General features: G+C 45.5%; 1 protein-coding gene across 2 annotated transcripts in view; it reads left to right on the forward strand.

Moving 5' to 3' along the window:
• The first annotated feature begins 4,972 nt into the window (after positions 1–4,972).
• YBX1 (Y-box binding protein 1) overlaps positions 4,973–12,713 on the forward strand; it is a 19,737-nt gene continuing 11,996 nt past the window's right edge. For both annotated transcript variants that reach the window (XM_039238616.1, XM_039238617.1), the window contains exons 1-2: positions 4,973–5,292; positions 5,946–6,009. In XM_039238616.1, the coding sequence (XP_039094547.1) occupies positions 5,127–5,292; positions 5,946–6,009 (230 nt within the window). In that variant the 5' untranslated portion in view covers positions 4,973–5,126. The remainder of the gene's footprint in view (positions 5,293–5,945; positions 6,010–12,713) is intronic.

Genomic DNA, 12,713 nt, shown 5'->3' on the forward strand with positions numbered 1-12,713 from the left:
CCCATGTTGTTTTGTAATGGTTGTAATAACAGACTGTCTCCTCATGCCTTAGCTTCGGCTGGGAAGCCTGGCCCTTGCCACGGGCTAGTGAGGACCAGAGCCGAACTGTAGCTGTGACTAGGTGATGTCTCAGACCTGCAGGCAGTTGTAGCAGCCCCCTCTCGGGCTCCAGCTGCTGGGCAAAGATGGTAGAGCCCCAGGGCTAGAAGCACTCTTTATTCCAAGGATATTCCCAGTAGGTTCAGTTTGGTTGGTTCTAGAACCTGGGGGAAATGGGTCACTAATTTGGGATAGTTTTGGATGGGAGACCATTTGGTAGAAGGTGTCTTGATCATGAGGAAGTGGGAATAATTTACTCAAAAATCTTCGTTTCAACCTGGGGTCATTTTATAAACAGCAGAGGTCTTGCTCCCCTTTTCAGAGCCCCAGTTTTCTTCCCCTTTCAGAGCCCCAGTTTTCTCATCTGTAAAATGGGGATAATAATACCTATCTACCTCATAGCACTGTTGAAAGGGTCCAATACGAGAATGGATGGGAAGGTAACTTGTAAACAGTACCATGCCTTGGAAATGCTTATCTTGAAAGGACCTAGCCCACCTAGAAAGATCCCACTGCGCATAATGTTCAGGAGGTTAAGGGAGTTCCATGGTATTGCTTTCATGAGGCAGCTTCTATGCTATCCCGTTCCTACTTTTGCCCCTCTTGGCTCAGGGGCAGGGATGACTCCTAACTCCTGGCAGTGGCAGAGGTAGCACAGAGCTGACTTCTATGACAGAAGAGAACCTGCTTACATGTGCCATTGCAGTGTATCGGGGTCCAAGGGAGCTGGTGAGATATATAAGGTCCCTTCAGTATAGGTATTTGCAACTCTCTGTAGCTAAGCAAATAGGGTTCAGGAAATGAAGGGAAGAAAGGACTGACCTGGCAGAGGAGAGATCTTTAAGTTACTAGACAAGGTGGAATTAGAGAGAGGAAAGGGGATGAGCAGCTGGATCCTGAGCTGACATTCTGGTGATGGGCCATTCAACTAAATTCACTTACACTTGGCACCTTCATTCTAGGCCAGCCTCTTTCCTGGCCACAGGAGCTGCAAGTGAGTAGGATGTGGCCCATGCTTGTGGCAGGAGACAGGCACATTTCCATTCAATGTGGTATTAAAATGTGAACCTTAGGGCAGGAAATGTAGGTCGTTTTGTTTTGTTTGACTGCTATGTCCCCACACCTAGAAGAGGTAAGTATCTGGTACCTAGTAAGTGCTGAAGAAATACCTGTTGCGTGAATGCCATGTGCAAGATGCTGAGGTGAGCTGGGGTTTGGGGGGAAGGGAGTGCCAGCAGGGGGAGGAGTGAAAGGAAGAGGTAACCTTTGTGGTAAGTATTGATGGATTGGTTGGAATTAGCCAGGAGATAAGGGTGGAGAGGGCTTTCTAGGAAGAGGAACTATGTTTTGGGGCCGGAGTCTGTTAGAGATAGAGGACAAGGTGAATGTTATGTTGCAAAGGAGATTCTTGGAATGAACTCTCTTGCCTTTCACACCACTTAAAGGTAGGCACTGGGGTTGTCTACACTGGTTGCCATGCTAGGCAGTGTGGCAGGGGGCCAGCAAAACTGCGGAGTGGAGAGTTCCCACCTTGGAACAGGGGTTGAATTTTGGCATGAACTATTTACCCTCTAGGGCTTCAGTACCATCTTGGCAGTGGTCTGGAGGTGGTTACAAGGAAACTCGTTTCTTAAATAACTTGTCTTTATGCTCACTGAGCATGAAGAGAGCACTTAGTGAAATAATCGAATAAGTAATGATACTTTTAAGTAACATTTTAAAGACGAATATTACAGAATTTACATTTCTGCTGAGAAGCCATCCCTTCAAAGCAGTTACATAGGAAAGGTTGCTCATTTATTTGCAGAGGTGCTGGTCCCATGATTCTAAGTGTCTTTGTAACTCTACCTTGGGGGAAAAAGTCTCAAGCCAAAGGGCACACTTTTAAGTGTCCCCAGTGTTGGCAAAACTGCCTTTTGAGAAAACATTTTCCTTTTAACAGTCAAAAGTTATCTGGAGCTGGGGTGGCTGGGTGGCTCAGTCAGTTAAGCACTGGATTTTGGCTCAGGTCATGATCTCATGGTTTGGGAGTTCGAGGCATGCATTGGACTCTATGCGGTTTGGCACCCAGCCTGCTTGCTATTCTCTCTCTCGCTCTCTCTGCCCCTGCCCTGCTTGTGCTGTCCATCTCTCAAAATAAATTAATTTTTAAAAAGTTATCTGGAGCTGGAACAGATGAGTAGCGGCTCTAGAATCCACCTATTCTCTCCATACGTATTGTTGCTGTAAGCCTTCTTCACCTGTATTACTGGCACAGCTGTCCGCCTGCTGCACTACCTTCTCCAGTCCATTTTCTACACCACGTTATTCATATAACAAAGTTCTTTTTTTTTTTAATTTTTTAATGTTTATTGATTACTGAGAGACAGAAAGAGACAGCATGAACGGGGGAGGGGCAGAGAGAGGAACACACAATCCAAAGCAGGCTCCAGGCTCTGAGCTGTCAGTACAGAGCTGGATGTGGGGCTCAAACCCACAAACCGTGAGATTGTAACCTGAGTTGAAGTTGGCTGCTCAACCAACTGAGCCACCCAGGCACCCCTCGTATAACAAATTTCTTAAGATACTGTCTTTTCGGTACTAGGCTACATGCTTCAGGAACTCACAGTCTGAAGAGAGGAAGATTTAATTTGTGCAACACAGTGTGTTAGGATACGAGGGTCTCCTAGCGAAGTAACATTTGAGGCAAGACCCAAAGGATGAAGAGTTAAGCAAGCAAAATAAGAAGAGACAAAGGAAGAACATTATAAGTAGAGGGACTAGTATGTGATAGCTCAAAGGAAGCAAGCCTAAAAGATCACCTGTAAGGCTGAACAAGGAATGTGAAAGAAGTGTCAGAAATAAGCTTAGAGAAGCCCTGCAGAATCCTGTAAATCACAATAAGGAATTTAGACAGTAGTAGTCACTGAAAGATATGACTGTCATGATCAGATGGATGTTTTCAAAAGAACACTTTGGATGTCCTGGTGGAGAATGTTAGAGAAAGAAAGAGGTAGAGACTGGCTAGGAGGTCACAGCAGTGCTCTAAAGAGAGGGGTCAGCAACTGGTTGGCAGGTCAGATCACATTTCCTGTTTTTCAATGGCTCAGAAGCTAAGAATAAGAATTTTTTTAATGTTTAAATAGTTGAAACAAGATTATTTTGTGACATGTAAAAATATGAAATTCAAAATTTCAGTGTCCATAAATAAAGTTTTCTCGGAACACAGGTGCACTTGTTTATTGATTGGCCGCTTTCAGGCTGAAGTTGAGCAGCTTAGACAGAACTGTCTGAACCCTACAGAGCTTAAAATATTGGCTATCTGGCCCTTAGAGATGATGTTTGCCTACTCCTGCTCTAAGCAATAGAGGATTGCCTACACCAGTGTCATGGCGGTAGGAATGAAGAGCCTCTGGTTTGGCATTTAGAGATACTTATGACTGATTGGGGGAGGCCTTTAGGAGGTGGAAGTGACAGCCTAGATGATACTGCTGGGGTAAGGACTACTGCACTAGCTTACTGCCTCCCTACTTCCTTTTTTACCCCTCTTCAACCCATTCTCACCCCTCTACAACCCATTCTCCACACCCAGTAGCCTTTAAAAAAAAAAATCTTCCGCTCCCCACTGACAATTACCCTTTTCACTATTGCCCTAAGGAGAATTTCCAATAAAATGTTACTAATTGGAACGTGCCTACCTTTATAACCCAAAGTCTTCATTCTAGTCTTACTCGACTACTTTACTTCTATTTCTCCCAGACCCCCATCTTCTTGCCTCTAGGCTTTTCCATAAACCTTCTTGCTCCTGGAGTCAGCGCTCCACCTTCTTGCCGCCAGCACTCCCAAAATGCTTTGTGCTTTTGCAGAGCTGGAGTATTTGTGCAGTGTTGGGTGTTTAAATTTCTGTCTTCATCCGTAGACTGAATTTAAGGCAGAAAATGACTCGCGAAGTAAAGCATCCCAGGTCAATAGTAGAAGCTTAATAAAGAACAAATGGAGGTGGAGGACTTCAGCTACATCAGGTGGCAGCCTCATTTATAAATCGTTTGTGAAATGTGAATAGTAATCCCTATTTCACACGGCTGTTGAACGGATAAAATACAAGGGAAATGCCTAGCTTGCTCAATAAACGTGAGTTGAAATTAAACCTGATTTGTGGCCAATACAGAAAGACGTGAATACTTAACGAGACAGTCCTTGTATGCCTGTAAGATGGATCAGAAGGCAAGTCCCCGTGGAGTATATCACCGCCCTCCGCCCTAAATATGCCGAGCAGGAGCGGTCTGAGGGACAGCGTGGCTCCTCCAAGGTGACTGCTCCGCCGAAACGGACGCTCTTTGAATGCATACGTTCCAGAAACCCTCGGCTGTGCCGAGAGTACACAGCCATTGTAGAAAAGATGGCTTTATCCGCAGTAATGGTCCAGGGTCACAAGGACCACATTTACGGCAGGGGGAGAGAGGAGGGCCTTCCCTCCACATGGGGCGAAGGTGCCGTCGGGTCCCCTTCCAAGCTCCCCGGGTCAGGACGGGCAATCTCGGCTCGAGCGTTTCTCTGTTGCCCTTCCTTCGGCCAGGACCCAGCCCTGGACGTGGGGCCCGCCCGTCCCACGCTGCCTCGTGAAAGTCACGTTCACTCTGCCCATCCTCTCGGGTACTCTATGGTTCTCGTGGTGACTCTACTCTAATTCTAGTTCCGGTCTCTATGGCGGCGGCGGAGGCAGGAACGGTTGTAGGTCGGCCGAATTAGCCGCCTAAGAGCCAATGAGAATGGAGGAGTGATAAAGTATTAGCCAATAGAGGCCAGGAGTCGGGGTCAGGTGGTGAGATTGGCAGTATTACTGGCCAGTGGACGATGCTTGGGGCGGGTCGATCGCAGGGCTTATCCCGCCCGTCCCGCCATTCTCGCTAGTTCGATCGGTAGCGGGAGCGGAGAGCGGACCCCAGAGAGCCCTGAGCAGCCCCACCGCCGCCGCCGGCCTAGTTACCATCACACCCCGGGAGGAGCCGCAGCTGCCGCAGCCGGCCCCAGTCACCATCACCGCAACCATGAGCAGCGAGGCCGAGACCCAGCAGCCGCCCGCCGCCCCCCCCGCCGCCCCCGCCCTCAGCGCTGCCGACACCAAGCCCGGCACCACGGGCAGCGGCGCAGGGAGCGGCGGCCCGGGCGGCCTCACATCGGCGGCGCCTGCCGGCGGGGACAAGAAGGTCATCGGTGAGGGCCGGAAGGGGACGGGGGTGGGGCCGTAGGGAAACCTGGCGGCGGAACCGTTACCCGAAGCGGGGAGAGCCGGCGGGCGCGCGGCCGGCGGGGACCGACTCGGCGGCGCGCGGCCGCCCCTCCCCCAACTCGCGGCCGCCGGCCCTCCCGGTCCGCGTGCCCGTCTGGCGCGCTCGCGCGCGCCGCTTCCCGCGCCCCCTGCGGACCCCGCGCGCCCCTCCCCCCCGGGCCGCCGCGCGCCGCCGACCGCGTGTGCGGCAGGGTCCCTCCCCTCTCCGGCGGCCGCGTGCGCTCGGGCCCGCACGCCGTTGTTCCGTCCTCTCGGCCCGCTCCCTTCCGCGTGTACCCTGAGGGCGCGGCGCGCCGCCTACGCAGGCCCGTGTGGGCCGGACGCTTCCCCTTCCCTCACGTGCTCCCCGCCCCGCAGCCGCGCCCGCCCGCCGCGGCCCGCGCCCAGGGCCTGCGCACGGGCCTCCGCCGCCGCGAGCTCACCCACGTGTGCCGCGGGGCCCGCGCCCGGCTGTCAGGGGGTCTCGGGCCGCTGCGGCGCGCGTGCGGGGCTAGGTGCCCCAGCCTGGCGGGTTTAAGAAAGAACCTCTGGTAATCGTGGGTTTTTTTGTGTTTTTGTGTGTTTTCCCCCCCTCCAGCAACGAAGGTTTTGGGAACAGTAAAATGGTTCAATGTAAGAAACGGATATGGTTTCATCAACAGGTGAGATGACCGCCACCGTAGTCTCGGCCCTACCTTTCGCGCTCTGCTCCTTGGGTAGGCCCTGCGGGCTTGAAAGGGGTTAAGCATGGGTTGCTGGTTCCTTCTGGTGTGGTAGTGAGATTTCGTTTTTCTTGAAGGCTGAAGGGATCGGGGAATCTAGAGATCGTCTTTGTTTTGCAGCTAAATATTAATTGAAAGCCATTGGAAGAGGCTGCTTCTGGCACAGAGCGATTTAAAAGCCAAGCGCAGTGAGCGAGCCAACTCTCAGCAGTTAGGGCAAACTGAGGAAATCAGGATCTGGTCTAATTCTCTGAGGCGCATTTTTATCCTTGTCACGTTAGTGAAGTGGATATTGAACAATGTGATGTGACCCACTGGATTAGTAGGTAGAGATTATTTCTAAGTCGTTAGTTAGCCTTTGGAGGGAACAAGGTTTGACAGTGAGGTCTTGTCATCTTGACTGTTCAGGTTATGTCGCCTTTGTTTAACGTTTCAGCACATGATGTCCTGAAGGCCTTGGATCAGTTTCACATTAGGACTACAGGTTTTGTTTGCTCCTGCAGTAGCATGTGGAAGAAACTCCGCTTTTCCTTTTCACAGTTTTTTTTTTCTCCTACTTTTTTGTCCTCATCTTTAGGATTAGTCGTTTGAGTCAATTGTAGCAATAGTTGTAGTCATTTGTAGCAATGGTGATGATAACGTGCAGCTTTCACACACTGTACTCTTCCACACACTGTACTCTTCGTGGTCTCCCCTGTGAGCCGGGCATCATTTCCAAGATGGCTGCCAAGCAAGGCTACTAGTGCTGTTGCATATGGGTGTAGAGCATGGTGTGTGCTCCTAGTGTATTGCCCTTCCAGGTAGGGTACCTTCATCTCTGCAGCTTCTTACCTTCTTGCTTCAGAAGGCATTCAACAACTAGATGTTCAAAAGAACATCTGAGAGTAGGAAATAACACTGAATGTTTGTGTAATGGACACTACTGCAAGAAACCAAGTGGGCAAGATCAAGCTTAAAGACAGACATGATTGGCTGATGAAAAACCTTTCATTACTCAACCATAAAGTGTTGTGGAAATGCTCAAAGCAGAAGAGATTGTAAGCATTTGATGGTCTGTTTTCCACGGTTGCAGTTGTGGGGAAACATTTTGTTTCTTCCAAAGTCTTAGGAATTTTCCATCTGTTATTAACACTGTTTTTGTGACAGACCAACTCCACATTTTTTTCATCAGTTTTTTGATAATTGGCTACTAGTGATGAAGGAAGGGAATGCTTGGGTGCTTCTATTTGACGTTTTAGTTGCTCTCTGAATGTTAGCATTTCAGTTAATATTTCCATTTTACTCTGATTCTCTCTACTGGACTATACCTTAAAACAATTAGTTCTCAAAGTATGCTTATTACCTTGGAACGGTATTAAAAATGCAAATTTCTGAGTTTACTTCCAGCGCAGATTCATTGGTTCTGGGGTACATTTTTAACAAGAATTCCAAGTGATTATGTTTTGTGGGCCATGCCTTGAAAAATAATGCATTTAATTGTTGACCCAATGTAATGTTGATGTATACGCTAGAAGGGAGTGTTATTTGCAGGGTTTCCTGTGGTTAGCTTGCAGTTTGTGTGCTTTAGAAATTGTATATGTGTGCCTTATGTTTTGCTATATTTTGTTAAGTGGACAGAGGTTAGGATTTTTTAAGTGAACAATTGATATCCGAGATAAAAGTTTATTTACATATTCTTAAGTTTTTTATATCATGAGATGCCATTGCTTGCCAACTTGCAATTAACCCAATTGGTAGTCCTCCAGGGCAGGTTAAATGTAAATTAAAGAACTATAGTCTGGAAGTTTGCAACTTGGTTGGGTTTGTAGACAGGGGTGGAGGCACCTGGCTGTCGATGGGGGAGGGAGGGTTGTGGGGAGGTAGACACTGCTGCTTCTGTATAAAGGAGAGGACGTGTGTATGTAGTCTTTGGGGTTATTACTGCAACTCTGTAATTTTATGGGAGTTTTGTGAGTTATGTTCTAGGTTCTTCAGATTTTTATAATTTAAAATGAAGATAACTTACATAAACTTTTTGAATTTTAAAGAATGTATTTTCATTGTTAATATTTTGATCTAAAGTATTACCTATGAAAATAATGGTCTTGTAAGAATTATATTTTAACGCATCTTTTTCTGGTAGTAAAGTGCCTTGTATGAAAGGCGTAAGAGCATAGAGCTTTTAAAACATCAAATGTTTGGGTGCTTTTGTGAGGCTGCAGAATCTAGGAATTCTGAGAAATTCATGGTTAGTCTTCTTGCCCTGTTTTGAGAATGATAATTGGATTATGTGACTAGAGGGGTTTGTTGAACACCACCACCACCCCCCATTGCTTTTCATTGTATTATGAAAAACTTTAAACTATTGAAAGATGTCATTAGAAGGATGTAACAGGGATCAGTGGTTTCATGGTTTGGTTCTGTTTTTAAAATCTGGAAACCTAATTTTTGTCTTTGCTTCCAGCTGTTGAGGATTAATCCATGCTCCCCAAACTCATGAAAAGTTACCATGAGTCAGTAACATTTTCAGTGGGATATGGATCTTTCATAGTGACCACAAGAGAAATCCTGTTCTTCACAGTACTTAAAAATGCTTAATTAATCATTCTAGAGTTTTGGGGGGTGGGCAAGGAATTTGGAGCAAAGAGAATCCAATAGGGAAGGGGGCACAAACTGGTGACCTGCTAGCTGAATCTACCCCCAGATGTTTTGGTTGGAAAACAGTGTCTTGAGAAGTATTAGAATTAATTACTGATGCTTAAGGTAGGGGGATTATCCCCAAAATACAAAGTACGCAAGTTATCATTTTAGATCTGGATTTTAGCTTTGGGGCCTGAAGTCCCATGTAAATAAAACAGCTGGCTATGAGTAAGTATTATTACGACTTTTAAACAGGCATACATTCTCTTTATTTACTGCAGTATGTCAGGCTTCGTTTTCTCCCGTTGTTGACTTCCTGCCTGGCCTCTGTATGCATTTGGATTTATTCCCTGTGGTCTAGGAAGATGTATAATAAACCGAGCCAAGAAAGGGGTTAGCTAACTCTTTAGCGAAAAATACTTAAGTCTTGGTTTAGTCTCTCTTTTTCATGTACATATGTAACTGATGAAGGTGACTTCCCTCACGCGGTGATGGCACATAAAAGTAGCTAATGTTTCTTAAGCACTTAACACCAGGAACTATTGTAAATGTTTTAGTTGAACTAAGGTGTTTAATTTTTTAAACCTTTGAGGTGTAGATACTATTGTGAGGACAGAGAGCTGCAGTAATTTGCCCTGGGAAGCACGGCAGAGTTAGGATTTGAACACTGTTTTCTGACTGGATTTTGTTCATTAGCTGCTGTTCTACTGTCCCTGAAAATAGGCCCTAGCCCTTTTCAGTTTGGTTGCTGTCCACAAAGTTACAGGTAGTTTCTTAGGGTGGCTATTAGCTATTGAAGGACAGTTTTCCTAAGTGATACCTAGCATGTCATTGGAGCTCCTGTATGTGCTGTTAGTTCCCTGGATTTTAGAAGCTTTCTGCTTTGCACTGCCTATTTTATGTAGTTTGGTATTGCAGTAATAGGCCCAGTTTAGTGTGCAGATTGGCTTTACAATTAAAAAGGACTTGCTTAGGGGAGCCTGGGTGGGTCAGTTGGTTAAGCGTCCAGCTCAGGTCATGATCTCGTGGTTCATGGGTTCGAGCCCCATGTCGGGTTCTCTACTGACAGCTCAGAGCCTGGAGCCTGTTTCAGATTTCGTTCCCCTCTCTCTCTCTCTCTCTCCCCCCCTCCCTCCCCCCTCCCCCCTCTCCCCTCCCTCTCTCCCCCCCTCCCCCACTCATGCTCTGTCCCAAAAATAAACTATTAAATTTTTTTTTTAAAAAGGACTTGCTTAATAGCTAATAATTGGGATGCAGTTGAGGAATTGAAGGAGAGAGCAGTTGGCCCTTATCTCATTTCTTGAATCTTTTCATTCATTCTGTCTTTATATGACCTACAAGCTAAGAACCTTGGGTTTTACCTTTTTAAGGGTTGTTTAAGAATATGTGAGTGTGACCTGACATGGCCTGAAACATTTATTGCCTGGTTCTTGGATTTTAAAATGTATAGACCTGTGGAAAAGTGATTGCCAAGTCTCAGCCTGTTAAAAATCAGACTAGATCACACACAGTAAGGTCTCTAAATCATTCATAGAAGGCATAGGTAGTCTGTAATATAGTGACTAAATGTGTTGTGGCACTAGGGAAGACTTTTTGTGCTACTAAGGAAGGATGGGTGGATGGAAGCATAAAAATGATATATCTAAGTAGTCCTTAGATCATGATATATCATTGGCAGTCTTGAAAAAGCACTGTTATTGGTTGGGGGGGAGGGGTTGTTTTGATATCAGAACTGAGGCTTTTCAGACAATGGGTTGTATGCAAGGGACTTCAGGATTAATTTACATGCTGGTTGTGTTAGCTGGTGATCTTAAGTTGGCCAGAAGTCATCCTTGTTCACGAAGTCACTGATAATGTGTAAAAGTTTTTCATCTTAAGTCTAGAGAACCAGCATATTCTATTCATCTGTTTTCCAAGTACTGGGGCTGTTACTACCGAGTTTTCTCTACCTTTCACTCTTTTTTTTTTTTTTTTAATTTAATGTTTTGTTTATTTCTAGGAGAGAGAGAGAGACAGCGTGAGCAGGGGAGGGTCAGAGAGAGAGGGAAACACAGACTCTGAAATAGGCTCCAGGCTCTGAGCTGGCAGTCAGCATAGAGCCCGACGCGGGGCTTGAACCCACGAACCGTGAGATAATGACCTAAGCGAAAGTCGGACGCTTAACCGACTAAGCCACCCAGGCGCCCCTCTACCTTTCACTCTTAGCCTTTGCAGACTGCAATCCAGCTCACCTGAGGCAGAATTGTAGAAGATAATATGGGGCATAGTGTGCCTGCCGGGCATAAGGAGTCTTTGGTAGAAAAACAAATAAAAAGATAAGTGGGGTTTATGATCTTATGGCCATCTGCAGGACTTGGAAATTGGTGTCTGTATGCTTTGGGCATACAGATGCTAAATCCTAGGTTTTTATGACGGTAGAATTAATAATTTGCGTAGTTGAGCAATTTAAGCTGTTAAAAGGGCATAGTGTAATCTGCAGCAAGGTAATAGGATAAGAGCATCTAGTTATGGGTAGATTAACTTACATGTTGGGTTTCATTTAAGGCAGTGTTGTGGATTGGCAAAAAAAAAAAGTTGCCTGAAAATTCAGGATTTTTTTTCTTGCATTTATTAATTTTCAGAGACAAAGACCGAGCACAAGTGGGGGAGGGGCAGAAAGGAGGAGACACAGAATATGAAGCAGGCTCCAGGTTCTGAGCTGTCAGCACAGAGCCCAGCGTGGGGCTCGAACCCACAAACTGAGAGATCATGACCTGAGCTGAAGTCACAGCTCAGCTGACTGAGCCACCCAGGGTCCCCAAATTTTAGGACATCTCAAAACACTTTAATCTGGATAAATATAGTAGTATAGGAGTTTAGTGCTGGCTACATGTTTTTACCTTCATTGTGCTACATTAGGAACTTTTAAGAGACTTCTATTTAAATCCCAGAAGTATTTCTTTTTTTTTTTTTTTAGCATTTTTCCCAACTTAAAAACAGTAACCCCCTTTTGTTCAGCTGTTTACTATCTGTGATTCTTTTTTCCTTGAAGTCAGTACTGTGTCCTCATTTGCTGAATAAGGACAATACTAGTTAGGTGTGAGAAAACCAGAGGTGGGGTTTTGGTGAAAAATAGTATAAATAATGCCCTTAATAACAGCAGGAGGTGGAGTAAGTAGAATAGCAGAGAGCATACACCTGAAAGCAGGAGAACAGGACTGTGTGCTGTATGGAATGACACTGTTGGAATATTGCTGTCTGTACAGTAACCATTAGACTTGTATGGAAGTGTAGTTAGTGTATGCATCTGAGAGACTGAATTTTTGTAATTTGAATTTTAAAACATACCCAATTTAGTGTTTGTTTTGAACCACTTTCTTTTGAACAGCTTGCATTTGTGAACCTACTTTTCAGAAGTGTAAAATATAGAGCAGATTATGGAGGCTTAGTATGAAAAAAATGTAAAATACTCAGCATTTTTAATAACGAATTTGTACAGGTTTAAATGTAAAACCAATTTTACCTGTTTTTACTTTATTGTGGCTACTGGAAAATAAACTTAGATACAGATTTCCCCATATTGTCCAAAAGTAGTGCATTCCTGTGAAACCTTTAGTGAAAGCGAAATGGTGTAAAAGTTAAAGTGAACTTTTAGATAACCGGGCAAACCTGTATTTAGCTTGCATTTTCTTTTGGGCAGCAGTATGGGTGGGTTGAGGTTTGATTATAGTGTGGCCTTTAGGTGAATATTTTATCCCCACCATCCAAATAAGGTAACTTGCCCTAGATCATGTGGCTGGTAAAGTTTCAAACCTGCTTCTTGATGATCCATTTTGGTCACCTTATTTTAATTGCTGCTTTTCCCTCTTTGGTAAGATCTGTATCTAGTAGCCATGAGCACATATTATTTGTCAGTATTACGATAGATAGGGGTCTACTCCACAGCTGTGTTTTGTTTTTGTTTTTTTTTTTTTATTTCTAGGAGAGAGAGAGAGACAGCGTGAGCAGGGGAGGATCAGAGAGAGAGGGAGACACAGACTCTGAAA

This window comes from Hyaena hyaena, unplaced genomic scaffold (genome assembly GCF_003009895.1).
Source record: "Hyaena hyaena isolate Hyena2069 unplaced genomic scaffold, ASM300989v1 scaffold_144, whole genome shotgun sequence".
NCBI classification, from domain to species: domain Eukaryota; kingdom Metazoa; phylum Chordata; class Mammalia; order Carnivora; family Hyaenidae; genus Hyaena; species Hyaena hyaena.